This window comes from Pteropus medius, unplaced genomic scaffold, assembly GCF_902729225.1.
Source record: "Pteropus medius unplaced genomic scaffold, Ma_sr-lr_union100, whole genome shotgun sequence".
NCBI lineage: Eukaryota > Metazoa > Chordata > Mammalia > Chiroptera > Pteropodidae > Pteropus > Pteropus medius.
In genome coordinates this window covers 18783365-18808434 of record NW_024349519.1, presented here as the reverse complement: position 1 = coordinate 18808434, position 25070 = coordinate 18783365, and the positions used below count along the sequence as shown (strand labels likewise).

The following is a 25070-nucleotide window of genomic DNA, read 5'->3' as shown; positions in this document are numbered from 1 at the left end:
AACAAGAAAGACCAGAGGGAAAATCCACAAAAGCCAACTAAAATAAAGAAAATAGTAACACAAGGACAAGGAAGCAATGGAAACACCAAGCTACCAGAAAGCAAAAGATAAAATGGCTATAAGAAGACCTCATATTTCAATAATAATCCTAAATGTAAATGGACTGAACTCACCAATAAAAAGGCACGGAGTTGCAGAATGGATCAAAAAACAAAACCCAACCATATGCTGCCTCCAAGAGACACATCTCAGCTCCAAAGACAAATAGAGACTCAAAGTGAAAGGGTGGAAAATGATATTTCAAGCAATGGCATTCAGAGAAAAGCAAGAGTAGTGGTACTAATATCAGGCGAAACAGACTTCAAAATAAAAAAGATAAAGAAAGATACTGAGGGACACTACATAATGATAAAAGGAATCATGCACCAAGAAGATATAACACGTATTAATATCTATGCTCCAAGAAGATATAACACGTATTAATATCCAACCAAGGAGCCCTGAAATATATAAAGCAATTACTAATAGAACTAAAGAGAAAAATAGACCAAAACACTATCATACTAGGAAACCTAAATCCCCACTGTCAGATATGGACAAATCATCCAAACAGAAAATCAATAAGGAAATAACATCCTTAAATGATACATCAGACCAACTGGAAATGATTGATATTTACAGAGCCTTTCTTCCCAAAACAGCTACTTATACATTCTTCTCTAGTGCACATGGAACATTCTCAAGGATCGACCACATACTGGGACACAGAGATAGCCTCAACAAATATAAGAGGGTTGAAATCGTACAAACCATATTCTCTGATCATAATGCTTTGAAGCTAGAGATCAACTGTAAAAAGAAAGTAGAATCACAAGTACATGGAGATTAAACATACTACTGAAAAATAACTGGGTCAGAGAAGAAATAAAAAGATAGATCAAGACATACGTAGAAACGAATGATAATGATAGTACAACATATCAAAACTTTTGGGACATGGCAAAAGCGGTTATAAGAGGAAAGTTCATATCATCACAGGCCTACCTCCAAAAACAAGAACAAGTCCAAATAAACAACCTAACACTTCATCTTAAAAAAATAGAAAAGGAAGAACAAATGAAGCCTAAAGTCAGCAGAAGGAAAGAAAACATCAAAATTAGAGCAGAAATAAAATGAAATTGAAAACAAAACAAAACAAAAACAATAGAAAAAAATAAATGCAAAAAGAGTTGGTTCTTTAAGAAGGTTAATAAAATTGACAAACCCCTAGCTAGACTCACTAAAGGAAAAAGAGAAAGAACACAAATAAACAAAATCAGAGATGAAAGAGGGTAAATTACAATAGACACTGCAGAAATACAAAGGATCATACAAGAATACTATGAAAAAGTATATAACACCAAATTTAATAACCTAGAAGAAATGGACCAGTACTTAGAAAAATACAACCTTCCTAGACTGAATCAAGAAGAACTGGAAAATCTAAATAGACCAATCAGCAGTATGGAAATTGAAACAAACATCAAAAACCTCCCGAAAAGTAAAAGGCCAGGACCAGATGGCTTCACCAGTGAATTCTACCAAACACTCAAAGATTTAATACCTATTCTCCTCAAACTCTTCCAAAGAATCGAAGAGGAGGCAATACTTCCCAGCTCATTTTATGAGGCCAATATCACCCTGATACCAAAACCTGGTAATGATAACACAAAAAAAGAAAACTACAGACCAATATCTCTCATGAACACAGATGCAAAAATCCTAAATAAGATACTAGCGAACAGAATACAGCAACATATTAAAAAGATTATACATCGCAATCAAGTGGGCTTCATCTCAGAGGCACAGGGATGGTTCAACATACACAAATCGATTAATGTGATACACCACATAAACAAAGTAAAAAATAAGAATCATATGATCATATCAATAGATGCAGAAAAAGCCTTCGACAAGATATAGCATCCATTTATGATCAAAACACTTAACAAAATCAGTATAGAAGGAAAATAATATAATAAAGGCCATATATGACAAGCCCTCAGCCAACCTTATACTTAGTGGTAAAAAAACTAAAAACCTTCTCTCTAAGATCAGGAACAAGGCAAGGCTGTCCATTGCTATTCAATATAACATTGGAGGTCCTAGCGAGTGCAATCAGACAAGAGAAAGATATAAAAGACATCCAAATAGGAAACGAAGAAGTCATACTGTCACTATTTGTGGATGACATGATTCTCTATACAGAAAACCCTAAAGATTCCACAAGAATACTATTAGGAACAATAAGCAAATACAGTAAATTTTCTAGATACAAAATCAACATTCAAAAATCCATAGTGTTCCTATATTCTAATAATGAAGTGTCAGAAAAAGAATTAGAAAAAATAATTCCTTTTGCGATTGCAACAAAAAGAATAAAATACCTAGGAATAAGTCTAACAAAACATGTGAAGGACCTATATAATAAAAACTACAAGACACTGTTAAAAGAAATTGAAGGAGATACAAAGAAATGAAAAGATATTCTGTGTTCTTGGATTGGAAGAATCAACATAGTTAAAATGACTTTATTACCTAAAGCATTATACAGATTTAATGCAATCCCCATCAAAAATTCCATCAGCATTTTTTAAAGAAATGGAACAAAAAATCATCGGATTTGTATGGAAGCACAAAGGACTCTGAATTGCCAAAGCCATCCTGAGAAAAAAGAATGAGGCTGGAGGCATCACTCAGCCTGACTTCAAATTATACTACAAAGTGACAGTAATCAAAACAGCATGGTATTGGCAGAAAAACAGAACCATGGACCAGTGGAACAGAATCGAGAGTCCAGAAGTAAACCCATATTTATATGGGCAAATAATTTTCAACAAAAAAAAGCCAAAAACATACAGTGGAGAAAGGAAAGCCTCTTTAATAAGTAGTGCTGGGAAAACTGGAAAGCCATATGCAAAAGAATGAAACTCGACTGTTGTCTATCACCACCCACCAAAATTAACTCAAAATGGATTAAGAACCTGAATATAAAACCTGAAACAATAAAATGCATAGAAGAAAACATAGGAACTAAACTCAAGGACCTTGGACATAAAGAGGATTTTATGAATTTGACCTCAAAGGCAAGGGAAGTCAAAGCTAAAATAAATGAATGAGACAACATCAAACTAAAACACTTCTGCTCAGCAAAAGGAATCGTCAACAAGGTAAAGAGACAGCCATCTAAATGAGAAAATATATTTGCAAGCAATGCCTCCGATAAGGGCCTAATATCCAAAATATACAAAGAACTCATATGACTCAATAACAACAAAAAAACAAATGTTCCAGACAAAAATTGGGCAGAGGACCCGAACAGACACTTCTCCCTAGAGGACATACAAATTGTCAACAAATATATGAAAAGATGCTCAACATTGCTAGCTATTAGGGAAATGCAAATCAAAACCACAATGAGATATCATCTCACACCTGTTAAAACAGCTATAATCAATAGGACAATAACAAATGCTGGAGAGGATGTGGAGAAAGAGGAACCCTCATGCACTGCTGGTGAGACTGCAAATTGGTACAGCCACTATGGAAAACAGTATGGAGGTTCCTCAAAAACCTAACAATTGATCTACTATATGATCCAGCAATCCCTCTACTGGGTATTTACCCCAAAGACTTGAAAACTCATTATCTGAAAAGATATTTGCACACCCATGTTCATAGCAGCATTATTCACAGTGGCCAGGACATGGAAGCAACCAAAGTGTCCTACAATAGATGATTGGCTAAAGAAGCTGTGTTACATATACACAATGGAATATTACTCAGCCATAAGAAGAGATGAAATACTACCGCTTGCAACAACATAGATGGACCTTGAAATAATCATACCAAGCAAAATAAGCCAGACAGAAAAAGTTAAAAATCACATGATATCACTTATATATGGGATATAAACCTAAAAGCAACAAATGAACAGGACTAACAAACAGAGACTCATGGACGTGGACAATGAACTAGTGGTTACCAGAGAGTAGGGGAAAGCAGGGGGACTGGGGGAGGTAGATGTGGGAAAAATTTTTTAATCATTTATTCAATTAAATAAATAAATTTAAACAAATAAATAGATAAAATAGAGTCTAGAAAAACAATATAAAGATCAATGAAACTAAGAGCTGGTTCTTTGAAAAGATAAACAAAATTGATAAACCTTAACCAGACTCATCAAGAAAAAAAGAGAGAGGACCCAAATAAATAAAATCAGTAATAAAAGAGAAGTAACTACAGACTCCACAGAAATACATACGATCATATGAAAATACTATGAGCAATTATATGCCGACAAATTGGACAATCTGGAAGAAATGGACACATCCCTAGAAACATACACTCTCCCAAGGCTGAGTCAAGAAGAAACAAAATCTGAACTGACCAATTATTACCAAAACCAAATCAGTAATCAAAAAACTTCCAAAAACAAGTGTCCTGGACCAGATGGCTTCATAGGTGAATTTTACCAAACATTCAAAGAATTAACATCTATCTTCTCAAACTATTCCAAAAAATTCAAGAGGAGAGAAGGCTCCCTAAATCCTTTTACAAGCCCACCATTACACTGATTCCAAAAACAAACAAAGACATTACAAGAAAGGAAAACTATGTATAGGCCAATATCCCTGATGAACATTAATGTAAAAATCTTCAACAAAATATTAGCAAACCGAATTCAGCAATACACTCAGAGTCATACACCATGATCAAGTTGGATTTATTCCTGGGATGGTTCAGTATTCGTGAATCAATTAATGTGACACACCACATTAATAAATTGAAAGATAAAAATCATATGATCATATCAATAGATGCAGAAAAAGCATTCGACAAAATCCGGCACTCATTTATGATAAAAACTCTCAGCAAAGTGGGAATAGAGGAAATATATCTCAACATAATAAATGCCATATATGACAAACCTACAGCTAACATCACATTCAATTGGGATAAGCTAAAAGCATTTTCCTTAAGATCAGGAACAAGACAAGGATGCCCACTTTCACCACTTCTATTCAACACAGTACCAGAAGTTCTAATTATAGCAATCGGACAACAAAGAGAAATAAAAGGCATCCAAATTGGAAAGGAAGATGTAAAACTGTCATCATTTGCAGATGACATGATACTATATATATAGAACACTAAGGATTCCACCAGAAAACTGTTACAACTGTTCAATGAATTCAATAAAGTAGCAGGATGCAAAATTAATATTCAGAAGTCAGTGACATTTTTATACAACAGTGATGAACTTTCAGAAAGAGAAATTAAGAAAACAATCCCATTTACAACTGCATCAAAAACAATAAAATACCTAGGAATCAAATTACCTAAGGAAGCAAAGATGCTTTTGGAAAATTATAAATCATTGAAAAAAGAAATTAAAGAAGATAAAAATAAATGGAATCGTATACTGTACTCATGGGTGGGAAGAATCAACATTGTTAAAATGACCATACTACCCAAAGTAATCTATAGAATCGATGCAATTTCTATCAAAATATCAATGGCATTTTTCAGAGAACTAGAAAAAATAATCCAAAAATTTACATAAAATCATAAAAGATTCCAACAGAAACAGTAATCTTAAGAAAGAACAAATTTGGAGGTATCACAATATCTGATATCAAACTATACTATAAGTCTATGGGAATCAAAACAGCATGGTACTGGCTTAAAAACAGATGCATGGATCAATGGAATAGAATAGAGAGCCCAGAAATAAATCCATGCTTATATGGTCATTTAATCTATGACAAAGGAGGAAGAATATACAATGGGGGTGAAGACAATCTCTTCAACAAATGGTTTTAGGAAAATTGAACAGATATATGAAAACAAAATGAAACTGAACTACCTTCTTACACCATATACAAGAATAAACTCAAAATGAATTAAAGACTTAAATGTGAGACCCCAAGCCATAAAACTTCTAGAAGAAAACATAGGCAATAAACTCTCTGATATTGCTATTAGTAATTTTTTTTATGATATATCTCCTCGGGCAAGGGAAACAAAGGAAAAAATAAATAGGACTACATAAAACCAAAAAGTTTTTGCACAGCAAAGGAAATCATCAAAAAAAACAAAAATACAACCTACCGAATGGGAAAAGATATTTGCCTGTGATACATCTGATAAGGGGCTAATATTCAAAATATATAAAGAACTCACACAACAACAAATAATAAACGATCCAATTTAAAAATGGGCAGAAGGCCTAAACAGGCATTTCTCCAATTAGGAAATACAGATGGCCAGTAAACATATGAAAAGATGCTCAAGGTCATTAACCACCAGAGAAATATAAATTAAAACCACAATGAGGTATCACTTTACACCTGTCAGAATGGCTATCATTAATAATTCAAAAAACCACAAATATCGGTGAGGATCTGAAGAAAAGGGAATGCTCGTACACTGTTGGTAGGATTGCAAATTGGTACAGGCACTATGGAAAAGTTTGGAAAACCCTCAAAAAATTTAAAATGGATCTACCATTTGACTTAGCAATTGCACTTCTATGTATTTATCCAAAGAAAACCAAAACACTAATTCATAAAGATCTATGCATTCCTATGTTCACGGTGGCACTATTCACAATAGCTAAGATATGGAACCATATCTTATGTCCATCAGTAGACAACTAGATAAAGAATTTATGGTTCATATATACAATGGAATATTACTCAACCATAAAAAATGAAATCTTACAATTTGCAACAACATGGAAGGACCTAGAGGATATTATGCTGAGTGAAATGTCAGAGAAAGATAAATACCATATGATTTCACTTATATGCAAAATCTAAGGAATGAAAGTAATGAAAAAACTAAACATAAACAAACTCACAGATACAGAGAACAAAGTGGTGATTGCCAGAAAGGAGAGAGGTTAGGGGTAAAAATGGTGGAGAGATGAAGAAGTGCAAATTAGTAGTTACAAAACAGTCACAGGGATGTAAAGTCTGGCACAAGGAATATAATCAATATTATTGTAATGGCTGTGTGTAGAGCCAGATAGGTGCTAGAGTAATCAGAGGGATCACTTCATAAATTATATAAATGTCTAACCATTGTACTATGTACCCAAAACTAATATAAAAGAATTTTTAAAATGAAAAAAAAAAAAAAAGATACAAGCCAGTCGAAAGAGCAGCCTCAGCAGTAGAGGGGCAGGAGAAACTTAAGAGAATACCACACGGGGTCAGGAATCCCCTGGAATTTGTTTTCTTTTTACCAATGCTCTGTTTTGCATATTTACAACTGAATTCTCTCAATATTTCTGTCTTTGTAAATAATTATTTTGCTCTATGTTTAAAAAAGGAAAACATATCTGAACATTTATTTTGGCTGTTTTATTGTGATGTACAGCTGATAATGTCAGGTACTATTAGTTGCTATCTGACATACCAAATATAAGTAAACAGTGAAGCAGGCTCAAGACTCTGACCAAATTTGGAAAACAGAGGAACATGGCGGTAACCTGCAAAAGAAATCAGATCTCATTAGAACAATAATAATCAATTAATCACCAATGGCCCTGATAGTGCTACTGAGAAAAAAAATATCTTTAATGAGCACAAGCTAAAAACTACGTAGTTATATTCATCTTATATATTAGTTTTCCACAAAAAAAAATAAAATATTTAAGTTTCTATTCTGACTTCCTCTTAACTGAGAACATAGCTCATGCTTCTCCTTCCTCAAAGTGCAGCTTCTCCAAAATTAGCCACCACCCTTCTGCTTCGGACTCTGTTTCCTAGGTACCTCTCAGATGGTGTCAGAAAAGTAAACATTTTGAGACAAGGTAATTGGGAGTACAGTGTAAATCACCCCACAAGGTGACTGCAACATAAAGGCAGCCCTGAAAAGAGTCAAGAAAGAATAGTCTTGGGCTAGCAGTCTCTTCTCCTCAGGTGGAAAAAATGAGTCACTGCCTCTCCCTTCTCTTCGATTCCCGTCCTTCATTTCTTTATGATAGTTGTGACTATTCTTAATTGAAACAAAAAAACTATGAGCCAGTAAAGAAATGCTCATACATGCCAAGTTTGTTGGATTAGTCTTCTTAGAGATTCTGCACCCCAATCTCACATTCCATATGAGAACACATTTCTATAATTCCACTGAGAAAAAAACATGCGTGTCAATACATAAAATTCCCTTTACATGGCTGTCATGGATAGAGAGAGCTATTGGTTCTATCAAAGTTTGTCTTTGGTAAACTCAAGTTACATTTAAATGTCAGCACAATCATCTTACTTTTAGGAATATTACCTTTGCTCATGCATAGAACTGGTAAAGTATATTGCCCAAGAAATTCATTTCCTGTTAAAAAATTTTGATTTTCCACAACAAAACGTATCAATGCCAATTCTGGCACCTGAATAACAAATGTGAATGTTTCATTCCATCTTGGACTAAAAGCTGAAACATAAAGGAATAGATAGTATCAAAGAATCATAGACACTATTTCTAGGGAAATATGCATAATACCTGCTCTCCAAAATTTTTCTTTTCAACACTTCAATAATAATAGCTTGTTTTTAATAATAATAGCTTCAGTTTTTAATGCACCCATTAAGAAAATAATATTGACAATAACAATATTTATTGGGTGTTTACTATTGCTGGGTGGTATTCTAAGAAGTTGAAATAGATAATCTCATTTAATCCTCACGACAACCATATCAGGGTTATTACTCTCCACATTTACATATGAAAAAACTGAACCAAAAAGATGCCACATAACTTCCTAAGATAAAGTATATTGCCTTTACCTAGTCATTAATGGTGGGCAGAAATTCAAAGAAATAGAGTCTAATGTCAGAGCAGAAATGTTTAATCATTATGCAATTTCATTAACAGAGAAGTTGGGACATGAAGAAGTAACATCATTTTTTTATAGCAGGTCTTATTATGAGTAGAGCTCATAATCTAGCTTTAGTTGTTGGATTGAAAGCTAGATAATGAGTGCTCTAAAGCCAGCTCTTGACCTTTCTTGTGACTAAGTGCTCGTTTTTAAAATCCAAAGGTGATGAGTAATTTAGGACTCCAGCAAAATAGATCATCCCAAATAAAAATCTCTTAACAAAAGAGAAATCCAAATTGTGTCACAATGTAACCCAAATCATCCAATATTTAAGCATAATTTAATGGAATCAGGAAACTCACATCCAGATCAAATATAATGTACTTAATAAAAACTCAGAAGTCCTGAGATAAATAATATATATTGGTTTTCACAAACACAGGAAATGCTATGCCTGCTATGTCAATAGCTTTTTTTTTTTTCCCAGCTTTTGCTTTTTGAGTTACATTTCCAGAAGCACTGAAGAATTTGTGGCTAATTACACTTTATCTATGTTTTCTATGGTGCATCTGTGTTCACAAGTGTACATTTACTGGACAGAACTCCAGGATGCAGTCCATGTCTACAAAAATATTAAACTAATTGATTCAGGATGAAATAATGATGGTATTACCTTGCCCTAAGAAGAGAAATAATTTCATGAAGTACAGAAGCAGTTTTAAGAGTTGATTCTTTATAGACACTGCAAAATATCTGCAAAAAATTCTTATACTGATCTCTCTCTTGCATGCACGTACAAACACGCAAAATCATATGTTATATGAGAAAGTCCTTTTAGTTGTCAAAAAACAGTAAAACTGAATAGCAAATTTGATCATTATGAATAGTTTTCCCTAGCATAACCAAAAATAATTACTTTCACAACTTATCCTAATGTGATCTTTTTTTCTCCCAGACTCTCATGTCTTTTATTACACTACTGTTAACCTAGCAGCTAAGCCCTCTTAGAATCCCTCTTGTCCAGCTATCTAAACTTTTGCTAGTCTTCCTAACATACATCCTCCATTCATTTTCTGATGCCACAGTCCTTTATGACCTGATTTCTACATCTTCTGTGAAATCATATCCTGACTCTATTTTGTATTTCTCATTTCCCTCTCATATACTTTTTCTTATCTAATCTGCAGAAACAATCTCCCTAAAGCTCAACTCTGTTAGTGTTATATCCCTGTTTAAATTTTTTAATTTTATTCATTTTCTACAAAAGAGAAAGTTCCTAACATCTTATCAAAGCTTTCATGATTTTCCATGACTATCCCCAATATAACTTTTATTTCATCTCACACTAATCTTTCTTAAGTAATCTGTATTCCACTCACCTTAAACTTATTTACTTTTCTCTAACATGTTTAAATTTTGTCTTCTCCATGTTTTAGCACTCATATTATTCCTTTTGCCTTAAATGCTCTTATCTCCAATCTCTGTAAAAAATTATACTCATTCTCCTAGAACTATCTCCAAATTTGCCCTTCACTACAATTCTTTGTATTTTCCTTAATAAGCACTAATAACTCTTTATCATAATAGTTTTACTTGAATCTCATCTCCCATATTGAACTATAAACTATCCATAATAGTTAGACATACATAATAATACATAATAATTTAATAAACAGATTTTAAGCTTCTTGATACTTAGCACCAGGCTTTCAATAATGGGCTCAGTGATGTTGGATGGAAATAATTGAATTTCTGCAGGGATATTCCCAAAAAAAAACAAAAACAAAAAACAAAAACAAAAAATGGAATATCATAGTATTATAAGGAAGGTATTGAATAGATAAATGTTCTGTGCGATTTGCCATGAAGATTCAAGTAAGATGACAAGAGAGAACAGAGACAGGTCACTAAAAGCTTCCTGATATTAGCAGTCATCATTAGCAGACACTGCCAGAATAATGTGCCTTCAGCTCTAAGGGGTGCCAATTAGGCAGTAAGTCATCACCAATATTCTTTCCCACTGATAACACAGGATGAGGAAGCAAAACTTCTCAAATCTTTTTTCCATGCCTTTTGCACTAGGGGTCATGCTAGAGGAGTACTGCTGGGGTGGGGAGCGGGGGGAGCTGGTGAATATTATAGAGGATTATCACCCCCGGAAAAAAAGACTAATAAAATATCACCTACTTCTCTGTCTATGCCATTTAGCCTGGAGCATATTTCTAGACTCTGAAATGGAGTCCACTATACTTTGGGGAATATGCACTCAAAGAAGATTCTAGACTCAAAAATCAGTTCCAAGATCTCCCCCAAGGTGATCTTGACTAAGGGTTAATCCCAGGAATCTACACTTTTCGAATTTCCTTAATGATTTCAATCTAAGAGAAGAAATGACAACTTCAGTACTGTATTACATAAAATATGATGGGATACTAGAATACTGAAATCTTACCAGAGTCATTTCTTCCTTTCCTACATTTCCCTCTAGCAACAATGAATGAATTATGAATCCAAACATTGTATGAGTAGGTTTCTATGGTATCTTTAGCCTGAGTCAGAAGCCACAGACATTTATCTAAAATAACTTGAGCAGTGAAGAATGTGTAACATGCTGTATCAGAATAATCATAAGTTCTTTATTTTACACAGAGACTAGAAGCTAAGAAGCTTTGCAGCCATCAAAATGCCTCTCTTAATTCAATGATATTGTTGAAAACATAAAAAGTAGGGAAAAGTGAAAAAAAAGTAGTAATTGTTCAGGTCAGATAAATTTTTGTATCTGTAATCTGAAAATGTATCTAAATAATGCATTAAATCATTATCAAGTTATTTTTGCTGCATCTTGAACATAATGCAAATCCTTTATCTTATGAATAACAAATATATATTAAAACTCTATCAACATATAATTTTTAAACTTTCCAACAAAAAGTCTAACAGAAGTTCAATAAAATATATTAGAAGCTCACCATTTCTTTTAATTACACGGGTCTGCTGTTTCATTTGATCATATGGAACACCAAAAATTTCTATAATCACTAATGTGTCAGCTTTGTTAGATGATGAATGACTACTGGGAGGCAACTGGACACCACTGATGAGCTGTGCAAATATATTTGAATATAAGAATTTAACAAAATATCAAACTGCATTACCACTTAATTTCAAAATGAAATATGTATACAAAAAAAAAACCAGAGACTCTAAATAAGTTTCTCTAAAAAAAACCAAAAGTGGAAAATAATGCAAAATTTTAAATTTAACTATTTTATCCTCAAGTATTACTAGATGAATATCAGGAACATGTCTAAATTATTCCATTTTACCAATATGCGATTATAGTAGAAACCACATTGTCCAAAGTTTATGGTACAACATGTGTTTTTATTTTAAAAGTATTTGTTATGTTTGTTAAAAAGCATTACTTACAAGCATTGTTATGATCACCTTCTACTGAGTTACTCTGGTAACGAACTATTTTCAAATTCATATTGTATATATACAGCAAAAAATTGTAAACAATGTGAATACTACTTCTGAAATGTAAGAAAAAGCAACACATAATCTCCTAGGTAGCATTTTATGATAGTATAATTTATATGTTTAAATAATTTATCAAAAAATTTTACATTATCCACTGTTGTCCATATTATCATAAGTAACCTGAGAATTACAAAATTATTTATTTCATATGCATATTAGGGACTGGGTATCAGAAAAAAATGATTAGAAAAGTAATTAACAATAGTTTTACTTAGCCTTTTATTAGTCAAGCTAACTGTTGAAGCAAAGATTTGTTTTACTTTAAGGAACAAAATTTAAACAAAAATCAGTATTTGAAGTATACTCATTTACAAAATATACTAATGTAAACATTGAGGTATGATTTCAACTTCTGAAGATTATAATAAAGAGGAACAAATAAAAATTAAGTTTGAAAAGAAAAAGAAGGAAGAGAAGAAAAAAAAAGTCAACATGTAATTTTTCCTTTTCTACATCTACACATTATGGCATTAGCTAGACCAGAGTACTGTGCAAATATTTAAACCAGTATGAAATGGGCATCAGTCAATCGGCAGAATTAGACATTAGAGTAATTAGAAAGAACATTGGTCATAAACAACTAGTACACCGATACCAGAGCCCACCAGCTGAATATCAGCTCTACCAACATGGAGAATGTTCTCCATTAGTGCACCTCATGCCAATAAAACAAAAACAAAAACAAAAACAAAAAAAAGTCTAATGAATAATAATAACTGAATGAGAACTGAAAAAGAATTTAGAGATTATTGTTCAAATAATTTGTACACTCACAAAGCCTTCAAGGGACAACTGCAGAGGATAGACGTCACAGAAAATCCTCAATGGCCTATCAGAGTAACTCTTTTCATTTGTTGGCCTTATGCATGAAATTTGGAACTTAAAAAAATGGTTTTACAGTTTTTATAAGCTTGAAAATAACTGACTTAATTCTAAACTCTCAGTCTGCAGATGACCAAGAATAAACCAAAAATGTTGAATGGCATCATCAAAGGCATAGGAAAAGTAATAAAACTAGGTCTTTTGGTTGCCAAATCATGCCCTCTACAATTTATGCAAGTCAAAATGTAATCACTAAGCTCCCTCATATTATAGAAACAAGAGGGAGAGACACATGGCTTCGTAGCAGCTTCCTGGGAAAGTCATTAACCCTGTCTGTTTTATACCATGTCACTTATGCCCCTACATGAGACCCCTCATACTACAAACAGATGGTATTTGGAAACATCTGTGCAGACTACCTATCTTCCATCTTTACTTTCTCAATAAAAGAGAACGTATGTTCTTTTTATTATTCTCAACTTGAAAAAGAAATCATCCATTTAATTAACCAACATGTATTGAGCATACACTTTGAGTCAAGCACTGTGAATAAGGACTGAGCAAAACACAGTCATCCTTAAAAGATCCTCAGACAAATGGGGGAGAATGACAAGTACTATAAGTAAATAAACTATTATAATACAATGTGGTAAGTGCCATAATATATGCATGCATAACATGTTATGGGGAAAAAAAAAAAGAAAGAAAAGAAAACTACAAAATGAGGCACAACCAAGCATAGGGAAAAGCTTCCAAGAAGAAGAGATTCTTGAAAAATGAGTCAGCCCAACAGGCAGATGAAAGATGGAAGAAAGTCCAGTCAAAGAAAACAGTATATGTAATACATGGAGGTGTCATCATAAACAGAGATGGCTTCCTTATGGTTACAGAATAAGGTGAAGACTGGAAGTGGTGAGAGATGGGGCTACAGTAGTATGCTATGGCCTGACTAAGAAAGCAATCAGGAGACATGAATAAATATTAAGTAGGCATGATAGGGTTAGCATTGTAGCAAAATCTCTCTGGTCAATCTCTCTGGAAGATGGATCAAGAGAAGTGAGACAGTTTACCTGAAAACCCCTTACGAAACCAAAGGAACAGATGTGATGACAGGTGACAAATTCCTAAAAAAAGACAGCAGCAAATGACATCAGACCAAGGAACAGGTTAGAAAGATATCTAGAAGTAGGACCCACAGAATTTAGAGATATATTGGACATGGGATGTGAAGAAGATACTAAAGAGAAGAATGGCTCCCAGTTTTCTAATTCGAGCTGAGTCAATGAATTTGACTCAATTCTTTGAGATTTAAATAAAATAGAAGTATATTTGATTAGGAAGGGATGTTCCAGTTTTAATATTTTAAGTTTGGCAGAACAGTGATTAAATAGGTAGGGATTCTGAGTAGACTATTAAACATATGCTTTTATACTCCTCAAATGAGGCCAGATTAAAGATTCGAGCGTTGTTGGTGGCTGAAACCATGAATGTGTATAAAAGGACACAAGGAGAATATGTAGTTCTAGATAAGGATTAAGAAAAAGTTTTAGGCAACATAAATATTTTAGTGGAGGTAGAGAAAGAGGAACCCACAAAAGAAAGTGAGGAAGAATTGCTTAGGAGGTAGGGGGAAAAAAGGAGAGAAGAGCCCCAGAAGCACAAGGAGATTTGTGTGAAGGGATCTTAAAAGGTGGCTGATTCATCCTTTCTTCTCACTAGGACAACAACTAGAACTAGACTAGTTGCTTAAAACAACCAGAACAATGCAATTTTTTGCATTTTTCACTCATGCAAAGGGCAGCAAAGAGACTTTTTCTAGATATGGAAGGATGCCGAAAACACCCACCTATATTATCTGAAAAGATTAACAGAAATTTAAAAGGTATTAAAGGATTTCAATTCAAACTCAGAATATTAATGTATACTATTTAGCTTATATAATAACCAAAAAAAAAGAAAAGATTAATTTTTTAAATTTTGTACTAAAGTTACAAAAAGGATACTAAGGTTATGACAACATTGTAAAATAAGCTTGAGGTACAACAACACTTTGTCAGATTCTAGAAACAGTGCCAACTAATCAATTTTGGGCTGCATCCAGTGCTGTTCTACCTATCTACTATATGTTCCTAGTTTAGAGTCACAAAATCCCTAAAAACTAGGAAAAAGTCAGTTACATATTTCACTGGCACTATTTCCTGTGGTAGCCAGAATCATTTTCATCCTATTCATCTTTGCTGTACCCTCTTCTCGCATTAATCTCTGGAAAATGGTGCTTAAACTTCTTCCCATTCTCTTCTGGGACAAAATGGCTAGGACCTGAAGTGAATGAAAATGATCCCTCCAATACACTGTGACTTTATGACAGTAAAGAGCTGAGATGGGGAGAGTTGTGAAAGAAGTCCATTCTGGAGAGTCTAGAGTTTCTAGCCCCCTGACAACCAGGTTAGGGGAGCAGGAGAGTTATCAGCCAGCAGAGCCAGCAGAACTATACTCTAGACGCAATAAAACTGACCAGGGACAGCAATATAAGTATCAAAATTCCAGAGTAGAATCTGAGGTGGTTCATGTGGTTCTAGGAGCAACTAGTTAAGTAGGGAGAGAGACCAGAGACCAAACTCACCTAATTTATTTGCAAACAACAGTTACCATATAAAATAGAATTGCTTATAATGAAGTGGAGAGAAAAAGGTAGGAATTGTCAAAAGATTCAGTGACATTTAAAAAAAGGAAACAAAAATGACACAGGTTATAGAAGAATAAGAAAGTTTTTGAAAAGTATTTATGGGATACAATACATTTTAGACAACTACTTTTGTCCTCAAAATCACGCAGGATGTAATAAAAAAAAAGATGGGAGATGAAATAATAAGATAGTAGTCAAAGGAAGAGTACTGGGTAGAAATAAAAAGGAAGCAATATGAGGTAAATAAAAATTGAAGGAAAAGCTAATAATGCAGGTGAAAATTCACATCTACATTGGAATCAGTAAAGAATAAAATCAAATACAGAGAAAATCAAATGTAGAAGAAACAAGAAAGTGATAAAGTTGACACAAAATAGTAAACATGAAGGGAAGATACTCAAGGAAAGCATGTGAATACTATTGGTTTCTAAGTAATCAAGGAATATTCAGAGACATGAGGGGAGAAAATCCTGAACTTATGAAAGTCTAATTCTGGAGACTAATGAAAATCATATCGCTCCAAGAATTTCCTAGTAAAATTCCCTAAAGTTAAGGAGGGAAAAACAGCATATCCGCAAGGTAATTTAGTGGGCCAAACTGAGACTTCTCTACCACAATAATAAATGCCTAAAGACAATGGGATAATATCACCTTTGGAGAGGAGAAGGTTTTAGCCTCAATATTTCTATTCACAGGCTGGTAATCATTCATTCAAAAAGTCAACAGAAAGACATTTTTTGGATATGGAAGGATGCTAAAATGCCACGCACCTGTAATACCAAAATGATCAGCCGAAATTTAAAAGGCATTAAAGGAAACCAATGGAATTCAAAATATTAATATATACTATCTAGCTTATATAATAACCAAAAAAGAAAAAATAGTTATTAATCTTACCCTTATCGTAAGTGTAACTGGATTACTGGTTTGTGGTATTTCATATGGATTAAACTCTGTTTCATAATCTCTTAGAAATTGTGGTTTCAAAATATATCCAGAACTACCATTATCCAAAAATTTCCCATTTTGAAGATCCATAGGCAGACCAGGGGTCTGGAAATTTAAAGCCACTGTGAGAAAAAAAAGTATTTTAACATTGTCAGGAAATAGAGGGTATTAACACAGTTAATAGATTTACTGAAACCTAATCATGAATTTTATATATTCAAACAGTTTAGGAGCAAGCCTCATCAGCCAAATAACTAATAATTTATAAAAATTTCCATCTGCCATGACTATATCAACATACGAAGGTGAGTTTCAAAGTTTAGTCTATAAATTATTTTATAGCTTTGAGTTAAGGAATCAAAATGGCACACAGTATAGACTACACAATAGCAATGTACATGTCAGATAATATCCAAGAAATATGAGAATAAAGAAAATCAGTACATTAAATGCCGGAAGGGAAGACAACAACTATATCATAAACTTTCAGGTCCAAAGAGATACTGTTATTACTTGAGGAGAACTTGAGAAAGAGGCAGAGCAATATTGTTAAAATATGGAAATACCTGCATATAAACTAGTAAATAGCCACTGCGTTCGGGATCACCATCCACACGCCAACACCCCACCACCATTATCCTGACCCTGTTCTCCCCGTCTCTGCAAACCTCCAGGCCTTCCCACAATCAAGTAGCAGGATTAATACCTGGTACTTTCTGACTGGTTAGTTCTAGTGCTATACCAACTGATCAATTTGGAACAGGGAGGATCTGGTAATGACAAATAACAAAGCTATGCAATCTCATTCACTTTTCAGCTATAAAAGCAGAAGCTGGTGTAAAGTATAAAAGGTAGAAGTCACTTAATTTGAAGAGGCCCTTAGGAAATCTTTCAAGCAAAGGACTTTATCTTCACTCTCCTCTTGCATCCATTTTGTGTTCCTTTTTCCCTTCCTACACTTTCCATGCTAATGGTTCATGAATTTACTTCCATGCCCCCAACTCTTACCTATATTTACCCTCTCCAACACGTTTAGAAATAACTTCAACTCTTGAAACTAATGACTTATTGTTATTGCCTGACCACAAAACACCCAGGGCCCAAATAATCTTCCTAAGGAACTCTTTTCAAGAATCTTTCATTAATTTACAGAAGTAATTCATTTTATCTTATTTTTGTGAAAAAAAAAAAAAATCTCAGTATTCTATATAACATACCCATTTGACAACCTACATTCCAAAATTCTTGAGGATTAAAATTAGAAGAGTCTGCTCTTGTTGCTTTGGGATATATTCTGGTAACGAACTTTCTGGTGTGAAGAATAAAATCATTGGCTAAAAAAAAAAATTATTCAAACATTGTGAAAGGTTTCAAATAAATTAAATTAACTACTTTACATATTATATAATTCTATAATAGTTTTGATAATATGTATATGTATTGTCTTGGCAAAAATATTTGCAATTCATGGAAATCAAAATAAATCTGTACTTTTATGTTTGACAGTGTAATTCACTGTTACTGAGAAATTAATAATTTATTACACAATTTTATGCACACTCATCATTCACTTGAGAAAAAAATGATTAGATAACATATTTTGTTGTTTTTTGCATACAAGTTAATTTCACTTTGACATAAGGATATATAAAATTCCAAAATAAAACGCATCCATTTTTTAAAACAAAAGTAGTATCTATCTTTCTACATTTTGCCTTTTCTTTGGTTTTCACATTAGGACAGAATCACATGTAAGTCATACAAAGCTATATGATGTCATACAAATTAATCCAGTTGAATATTTAATAAATTCTCAGGGTTGAAAGGGACCTTAAAGTTATATGATTCGGCTTCCAACCCTAACTACCACAACATCTTCCCCACAAATTCATTTAGTCATTGAATGAGAACTGTTGAAAAAGAACTTGCTACCTCCCAATATTTCTGATGATTTTAAATGTTTTTCTAAAATAAGGTCATTTGTAGTCTACACATACACACACACACACACACACACAATTTGAGTTTCTATATATATTGTTTGTTTTTACTTATATATTCTTTATAAGTTTAAATTGTTATATAGTCTCTTTAAATCATTTAAGATGCAAAACTAATTTACACCCTTTACCACTGAACACCCTTCAAATTTTTGAAACATACCACAAATTTTATGTTTCTCCAAGGTTTTTATTTTTTCACTAGGCAGATCCTGTTCTCACAACCATTCCTGTTAATATGCTAACCAGTCATGGGGAAATGATTAATGCCTATGGTCCACTGTATTCGCTAGTCAAACTACAATAGAATCATTGCCACCCTCATCTTGAATACTATTCTTTAGGAAGCATTATCAAGTAAAAAATTAGTCATTGAAGTTAACATTAATTATAGTTATTTCATCAGCACTCATTTTCAGAAGTTATACGCTCCTTGAGAAAAAGTGTATTTTGAAGTTACTCATGTATAAAGTACCATGTGTATCTTAGCATCATAATACAAAGCGTTTATCTTTTGGTAACACATGTATTCTTCTGGGTCTTAATTTTTCCCAAAGTGATAAACATGAATGATCACTAAGGACCCTTAATATAATATGATTTTGTGACTTCTGAGAGTAACCTATAGAAATTAACCATGCTCCATTATTACAAATGCAATTCATGTTTATTTTAGATAAATGAGAAAATTAAATTTAAAAAATAAGAAATAAAACCACATATAATCTCTTCACTCAGTTAATAACCTCTGATAACCTCTTGGTATGTTTCTTTCCATTCTTCTGTCATATGTATATACTTGCTTTTTATTAAATTATATTGTTTATTCTTTTATAAATCTATTGTTTTACTTACTAAAATAACACAAAATCATTCCACTTCAATAATCATTCTACTATATTTTCAATGACTGCAAAATATTTATAGGTATAAAAAGTGCTATTTCTGATTTTACCTTATTATAAACTTGATGTTTATGTTTTTAATAATGATAAACATCCTTGCAGTACATCTTTGCCCATATCATTATTTATTATTGACTCTGGGTTCAAGAAAAATGCTCTATACTCTTTCTAAAGAGATGGGGATTCTATACTTTATAACTCAATTTAGAATTACCCAATTTTTCAGATTTTGAGCAAGTGTTTGACACAATGAGAGTGAGAGAATTATTAATACTTTTACTGCTTTTGCTGTCCCCAAAGGTCCCATCCCCACAAACAAAAATACATCCAATAGTTTAAAAGGACAGAGACTAGTAAAGTATGTCATTCAAATTCAAATTCCGTTGACAAGACTTCATAGTAAGAAATATATTTTATATCACAACCCAAGACACAACTATAAATTATAAATAAAACAATACTTATTCTTATTGCATATAATACACTCTTCTCTATTCTACTCTACTATTTTAACTGTGGTCCAGAACTACTGAATTTATTTTTTATCACAAATTGCAATTTTAAAAAAGGCCCTAAAATATACATCCAGGTTCTCTCTAATAGGCAGTTTAAAGAGATGAGCTAATAAATATCTCAAAACCCTTGGGTACCGGTGGCCAGCCTAATGAGGCTAACCAACAAATATATCAGAATCCACATTTCCGAAGAGTCAATAATTTTTCTCAAGTCAGTTTCAGGTACTGAATTTTCTGCCATAGTGTTTCTATATAAGATGGTAGATTGCAATTTCTCAGAAGGAGTTGCAAAGTCACTTGACTGTTAATTGCCCATCCCTATTTAAAGTAGGGGATAGTCCCTGCCATATAAGTCTGAAAAGAAAGTAGGGTTGCTTCCCATTCTCTTTCCTGGGCTTTGTTGCATCTTGGGCTCTACCAAACAGAATAACCCACCTCAGATTGAGAATCAGAAGATAGATAAAAGAAGATGCAGAGACAAACATACCTCTACAGGTGTGCAGTGACAGTACACACTGCACAGCCATCTGGCATTCTGGCCTGGGTGCCATTTCTTCCCTCTCCTTCACCTGAGACAGAGAGCCTCCAGGTCTATTTAATTCTGCCTCTTAGATGCCTACTGAGTCCACAAAGTTGACCCTGGCTCATCTCTTCCCCCCAGGCAGTCTCACCCTTAAGCTGCTAGCAAAGGCATCTTTCAGAAACACACAGGGAACATGTGACTCCGGAGATATCAATCTTCTCCTGCTCACTTTTGGTTTCAAGAAAAAGTTCAAGTTACTTGCAAGTTAGCTCGGCCTTCCTCTGCAGCCTCGTCACTCTCTGCTTTCCCATATAAACTTACTACAACCCCACCCACAAAGTATTCACACTAGATATTCTCAATCAAAATTTCATAATTTAAAGAAGTTAACTATTGGTTAAGTTCTGTGAAATAAAATTTAATGTAACTTTTTTTTAAATTATGTTAAATATGTTGAAAAACTTATGAGAATGTACTTTTTATATCATTGACCAATCTGGACACCTTAGCAGTGAATATAACATGTTTAAACACTTCATCTATTTAAATCATAAGAATTTACCTGAAAGTTTTGAAAGTTTTCGAGCTTCTGACTCTCCAATAGAATTAGTTTCATTAAATTGTTGATAGAGTTTTGAATGGTAAAAGCTTCTAAACTTCTCAGCTTTAGTATAAATGACAAGATCAGATAGGGCCAGAGCCACTTTTACCTTTTTTGATGTAAAAATAAAATGCAGTAAATTCACAATTTTGCACTAATAGTTTGAAAAATATCTTTTCCAACAAAGAAAATTAGTTTCACATCAATTATTTTAGTCTTTTCATAAGATTATCTCTCTGTAAAATCTATTTGGATTGGGTCAATGTGATTATTTTTTATGATGATAATGTTTAATGTTATATGAAACAGCCCAAATCTAAAATTCCAATTAATATAACAAGTATTGAGGATGACACATATTGTTATTTCTTTTTTCCTAAAGACTTCAGTTTGTTCTCATGAATTTTACAAATTTAGATTTTTTTTTTCATGAGTAACTTGCATTTCCAGTGTGATCTAACATTTTGGAGTAATTTCTACTGTATAGCGTACACTGGCTCTTTTACAGCTTGGCATCTATATCCTTTACATTTCTCTTAGCCCCTTTCCCAAGTCTTGTTTGGGGAAAACATTTCTTGTTCATGCTCAATATATGTGCTAAGTATCAATAATGTAGATCGGGCCTGGCTAATTGAAGCTTTGCATTCCCCTAGCAATAGTGATTGGTTCAGGGATGTGCATATAATTGAGTAAGAGTCAATGTACAAAAAGAATTTGCGTGGTCAGCTGAGAAACGGATAGGCTTTCCAGGGGATTTGAACCTGGAAGCACATAAAGCTGAAGCTTTGCAAAGTCTTGCACCAATATCGAGAAAGTGAGGCTGAAGTTGGAGAAAGAAATTAAGTTCTTTGGACTTTGCTTGAAACGCTATACCAAGTTATCACTGAAATTAGAATTCCTTTCCCTAAACTTTTTATTCATGTGGGCTATTAATTAATTGGGCCAAAAATTGATTTTACCTAAACCACATGAATTAGTTTTGTGTCACTTGCAACCTGATATACCTTCTTATGTCACACTAATTTGTATACTTATAATACTATGTATTATAAACAGTGTTTTATGGGGTTTTTTGTCCTTGAGGACAAAGACATTATATTTTTTATCTTTGTATCTTTTGTACACTGCACGATGTATAATATATAACAACACATAATATTTGTCGACTATAATAAAAAAATGTAAAAACAACAGGAAAAAAAATAATTTTTAAAAATTACTTTCCACTGCTAATATTTCCCCCCAAAAAATTAAATGATAGATTACAATTTCTGTAAGAGGAAAAAGATTTTCCCTTCTAAAAAATTTTTTTTAATTCCCCACCAATAAGAAAATAAGACAGCTTTTCAATCACATGTAAGATGTTCCTAAAGTATCATCTCACCCTCTTTTTCCTGAAAAGTGGCAATCTAACTACATTTCTTGGCTCTGTTTCCTTTTCTGAATAGTCTTTTAAAAAAGTCAATGCTCCTGATTCTTTCATTTTGTCCTCTTCCTCTTCTTTTTCTGCCTCTTCATATTCTTCATATTCCTGTACCTGACCATGCTTATCAGAATTTCTCCTTTCACGGGTTTCCACTAAGGTTCCTATTTTCTTGTTTCTAACTAGTATTTTGAATTTTAATGCCTACAGAAAAAAAAGAATGTAAAAGATACAATTACATGCATTTGTAACAGTCATGGAAAAGCTTTTCATCTTATTCTTAATTAGCCCTCAGTAGTAAGAGATGTAAGATAAGAGCTCCATCTTTTCCAACACCTCTATAAATACCCTAATGGACACCGGTGATATTATGGTATTGACAAAATTCACCAAAAAGTAAGCCTGTTATGATTGGGACTTACTGTAGCCCCATGTCTTTTACATTTCACAAATTACAACTATTTAAAAATTTTGAAATATATGATAAGGGTATATATATATACCCTGTGTGTGTGTGTGTGTGTGTGTGTGTATATATATATATATAAGTATATATATATACTTGTATAAGTATATATATACACACACACATATATTTATATATATGTTAAATTTATATATACATACATATATTTATATATGTATATATGTATATATATGTATATACATACATATATACACACACACACACACACACACACACACATATATATGTTAAAATATTTGCAATGTTACAGAAGTTAGAATGCTACAACTACGGGTTAGTAAATGCTTCAGGTCATTACTCTTTTATCCAATAATAAAAAGCATTAAAAGAGATCAGGTATGTAAAAATGTCTATTGTAGTGTCTGGCATCTAGTATAGACTAAATTTAAATTAAAGATTTGTAAATGTTCTTTACATTTCAACTGTACTGCATACCAGCATCATCAACTTAATATTTCCCGTCCATCAAAAATAGGAACATGGCAAACTTCACCAACAGAATCACTCAATCTAAATCCAAAGCCTTCTGGTTCCCATCTTTCACTTAGTTTATTTCTGCCCTTTTAAAATATTCATTAAATAACAAATATACTCATTCATGTCTGCTATGTTGTATACAATGCTGCTGAAATCTGGACTATGAAGTTAAGTTCTTTTCTTCAAGGAGCTTTGTTTGTCCCTTCCCTTTGTCATCTCAAGGTACACCTACTCAAATTATTCCATCATCTTGGGCCTTCTCTCTTTTACCATGACCTTTACATTACTCTCTGGTACAGAGTTTACCAAAGTGCACTCTGCAACTACATGTAGCAAAAGCATCACCTGGAGTGCTTGTTAAAAGAATGGATTCCTGGGATCTACTTCAAAATTAGAGAATCAGAATCTTGCGCTGTAGGACTGGAATTATGCCTCTTTAACCAGTCTCTAGGCAATTATTTTGTACACTGAAGACTGAGTGCAATAGGAGAAAATGACTTTCTCTAATTTTTCATTTACTTATTGAAAAGCATCTCCTTACTTTAGTATAGAAACAAAAACTGTAATGAAAACTATATATCTGAATATATATATTAACATATATGTTATATTAAAAAATAGATTTTCTTAAAAAATAGATTTATAAATAATAGGAGGAATTCTATTCTTACAAAGTTAAAACTTACTGTAATTTACTGAATTAGACCCTGATTCTTAGATTAAATCTTTGATGATGTTTCCAGCACTTTGCACAAGCTATTTAATATTTATTTCCTGTCATAATTGAATATATTTTGTGTGTGAGCATTTTTCTGAGGTGAAAGTTTTCCATATGTTCAATTTATTTTGTCCATCTCAATTTTATCATGAGCCCTCTACTTCTTGTCACTACTGTCAAAATACCTTTATCTTTAAATTTTCACCCAATTGAATAAGGTAAATATAAAAGAAAATATTCAAATATTATAAAAATACTGCTCTACACCAAAATGATAATATGTCAAAATTAAACTATTGGTTGTTAGACTATACTATCACTCAAAAAGAAAGTTCGTTTATCATCTAATAAAATTTGGGGCCAGCAGAGAAAAGTAAGAAAGAATGGCCAGAGAGGAATGGGGAAAGCCTAAAGAATGTGGTGTTACAGAAAAAACAGTGTTTCAAGGAAAGGAGGGGGGCATCCCCAGTATTGAATGTTGTCAAAGGAACAAGTCAGATATATACTGAAACAGGTCCATTAGAATTTACCAGTAGGAAAGTCTTTGATAACCACGAGG

At 32.9% G+C, this 25070-nt stretch overlaps 1 protein-coding gene across 1 annotated transcript in view; it reads right to left on the bottom strand.

Annotated features, from left to right (window-relative positions):
* Window positions 1-7451: 7451 nt before the first annotated feature.
* PLCZ1 (phospholipase C zeta 1) overlaps window positions 7452-25070 on the bottom strand; it is a 38343-nt gene continuing 20724 nt past the window's right edge. Inside the window, exons 7-13 of the mRNA XM_039882865.1 lie at window positions 22791-23033; window positions 21368-21515; window positions 18080-18196; window positions 16812-16984; window positions 11833-11965; window positions 8329-8478; window positions 7452-7537 (exon numbers count right to left, since the gene is read on the bottom strand). Coding sequence (XP_039738799.1) covers window positions 7452-7537; window positions 8329-8478; window positions 11833-11965; window positions 16812-16984; window positions 18080-18196; window positions 21368-21515; window positions 22791-23033 — 1050 coding nt within the window. The remainder of the gene's footprint in view (window positions 7538-8328; window positions 8479-11832; window positions 11966-16811; window positions 16985-18079; window positions 18197-21367; window positions 21516-22790; window positions 23034-25070) is intronic.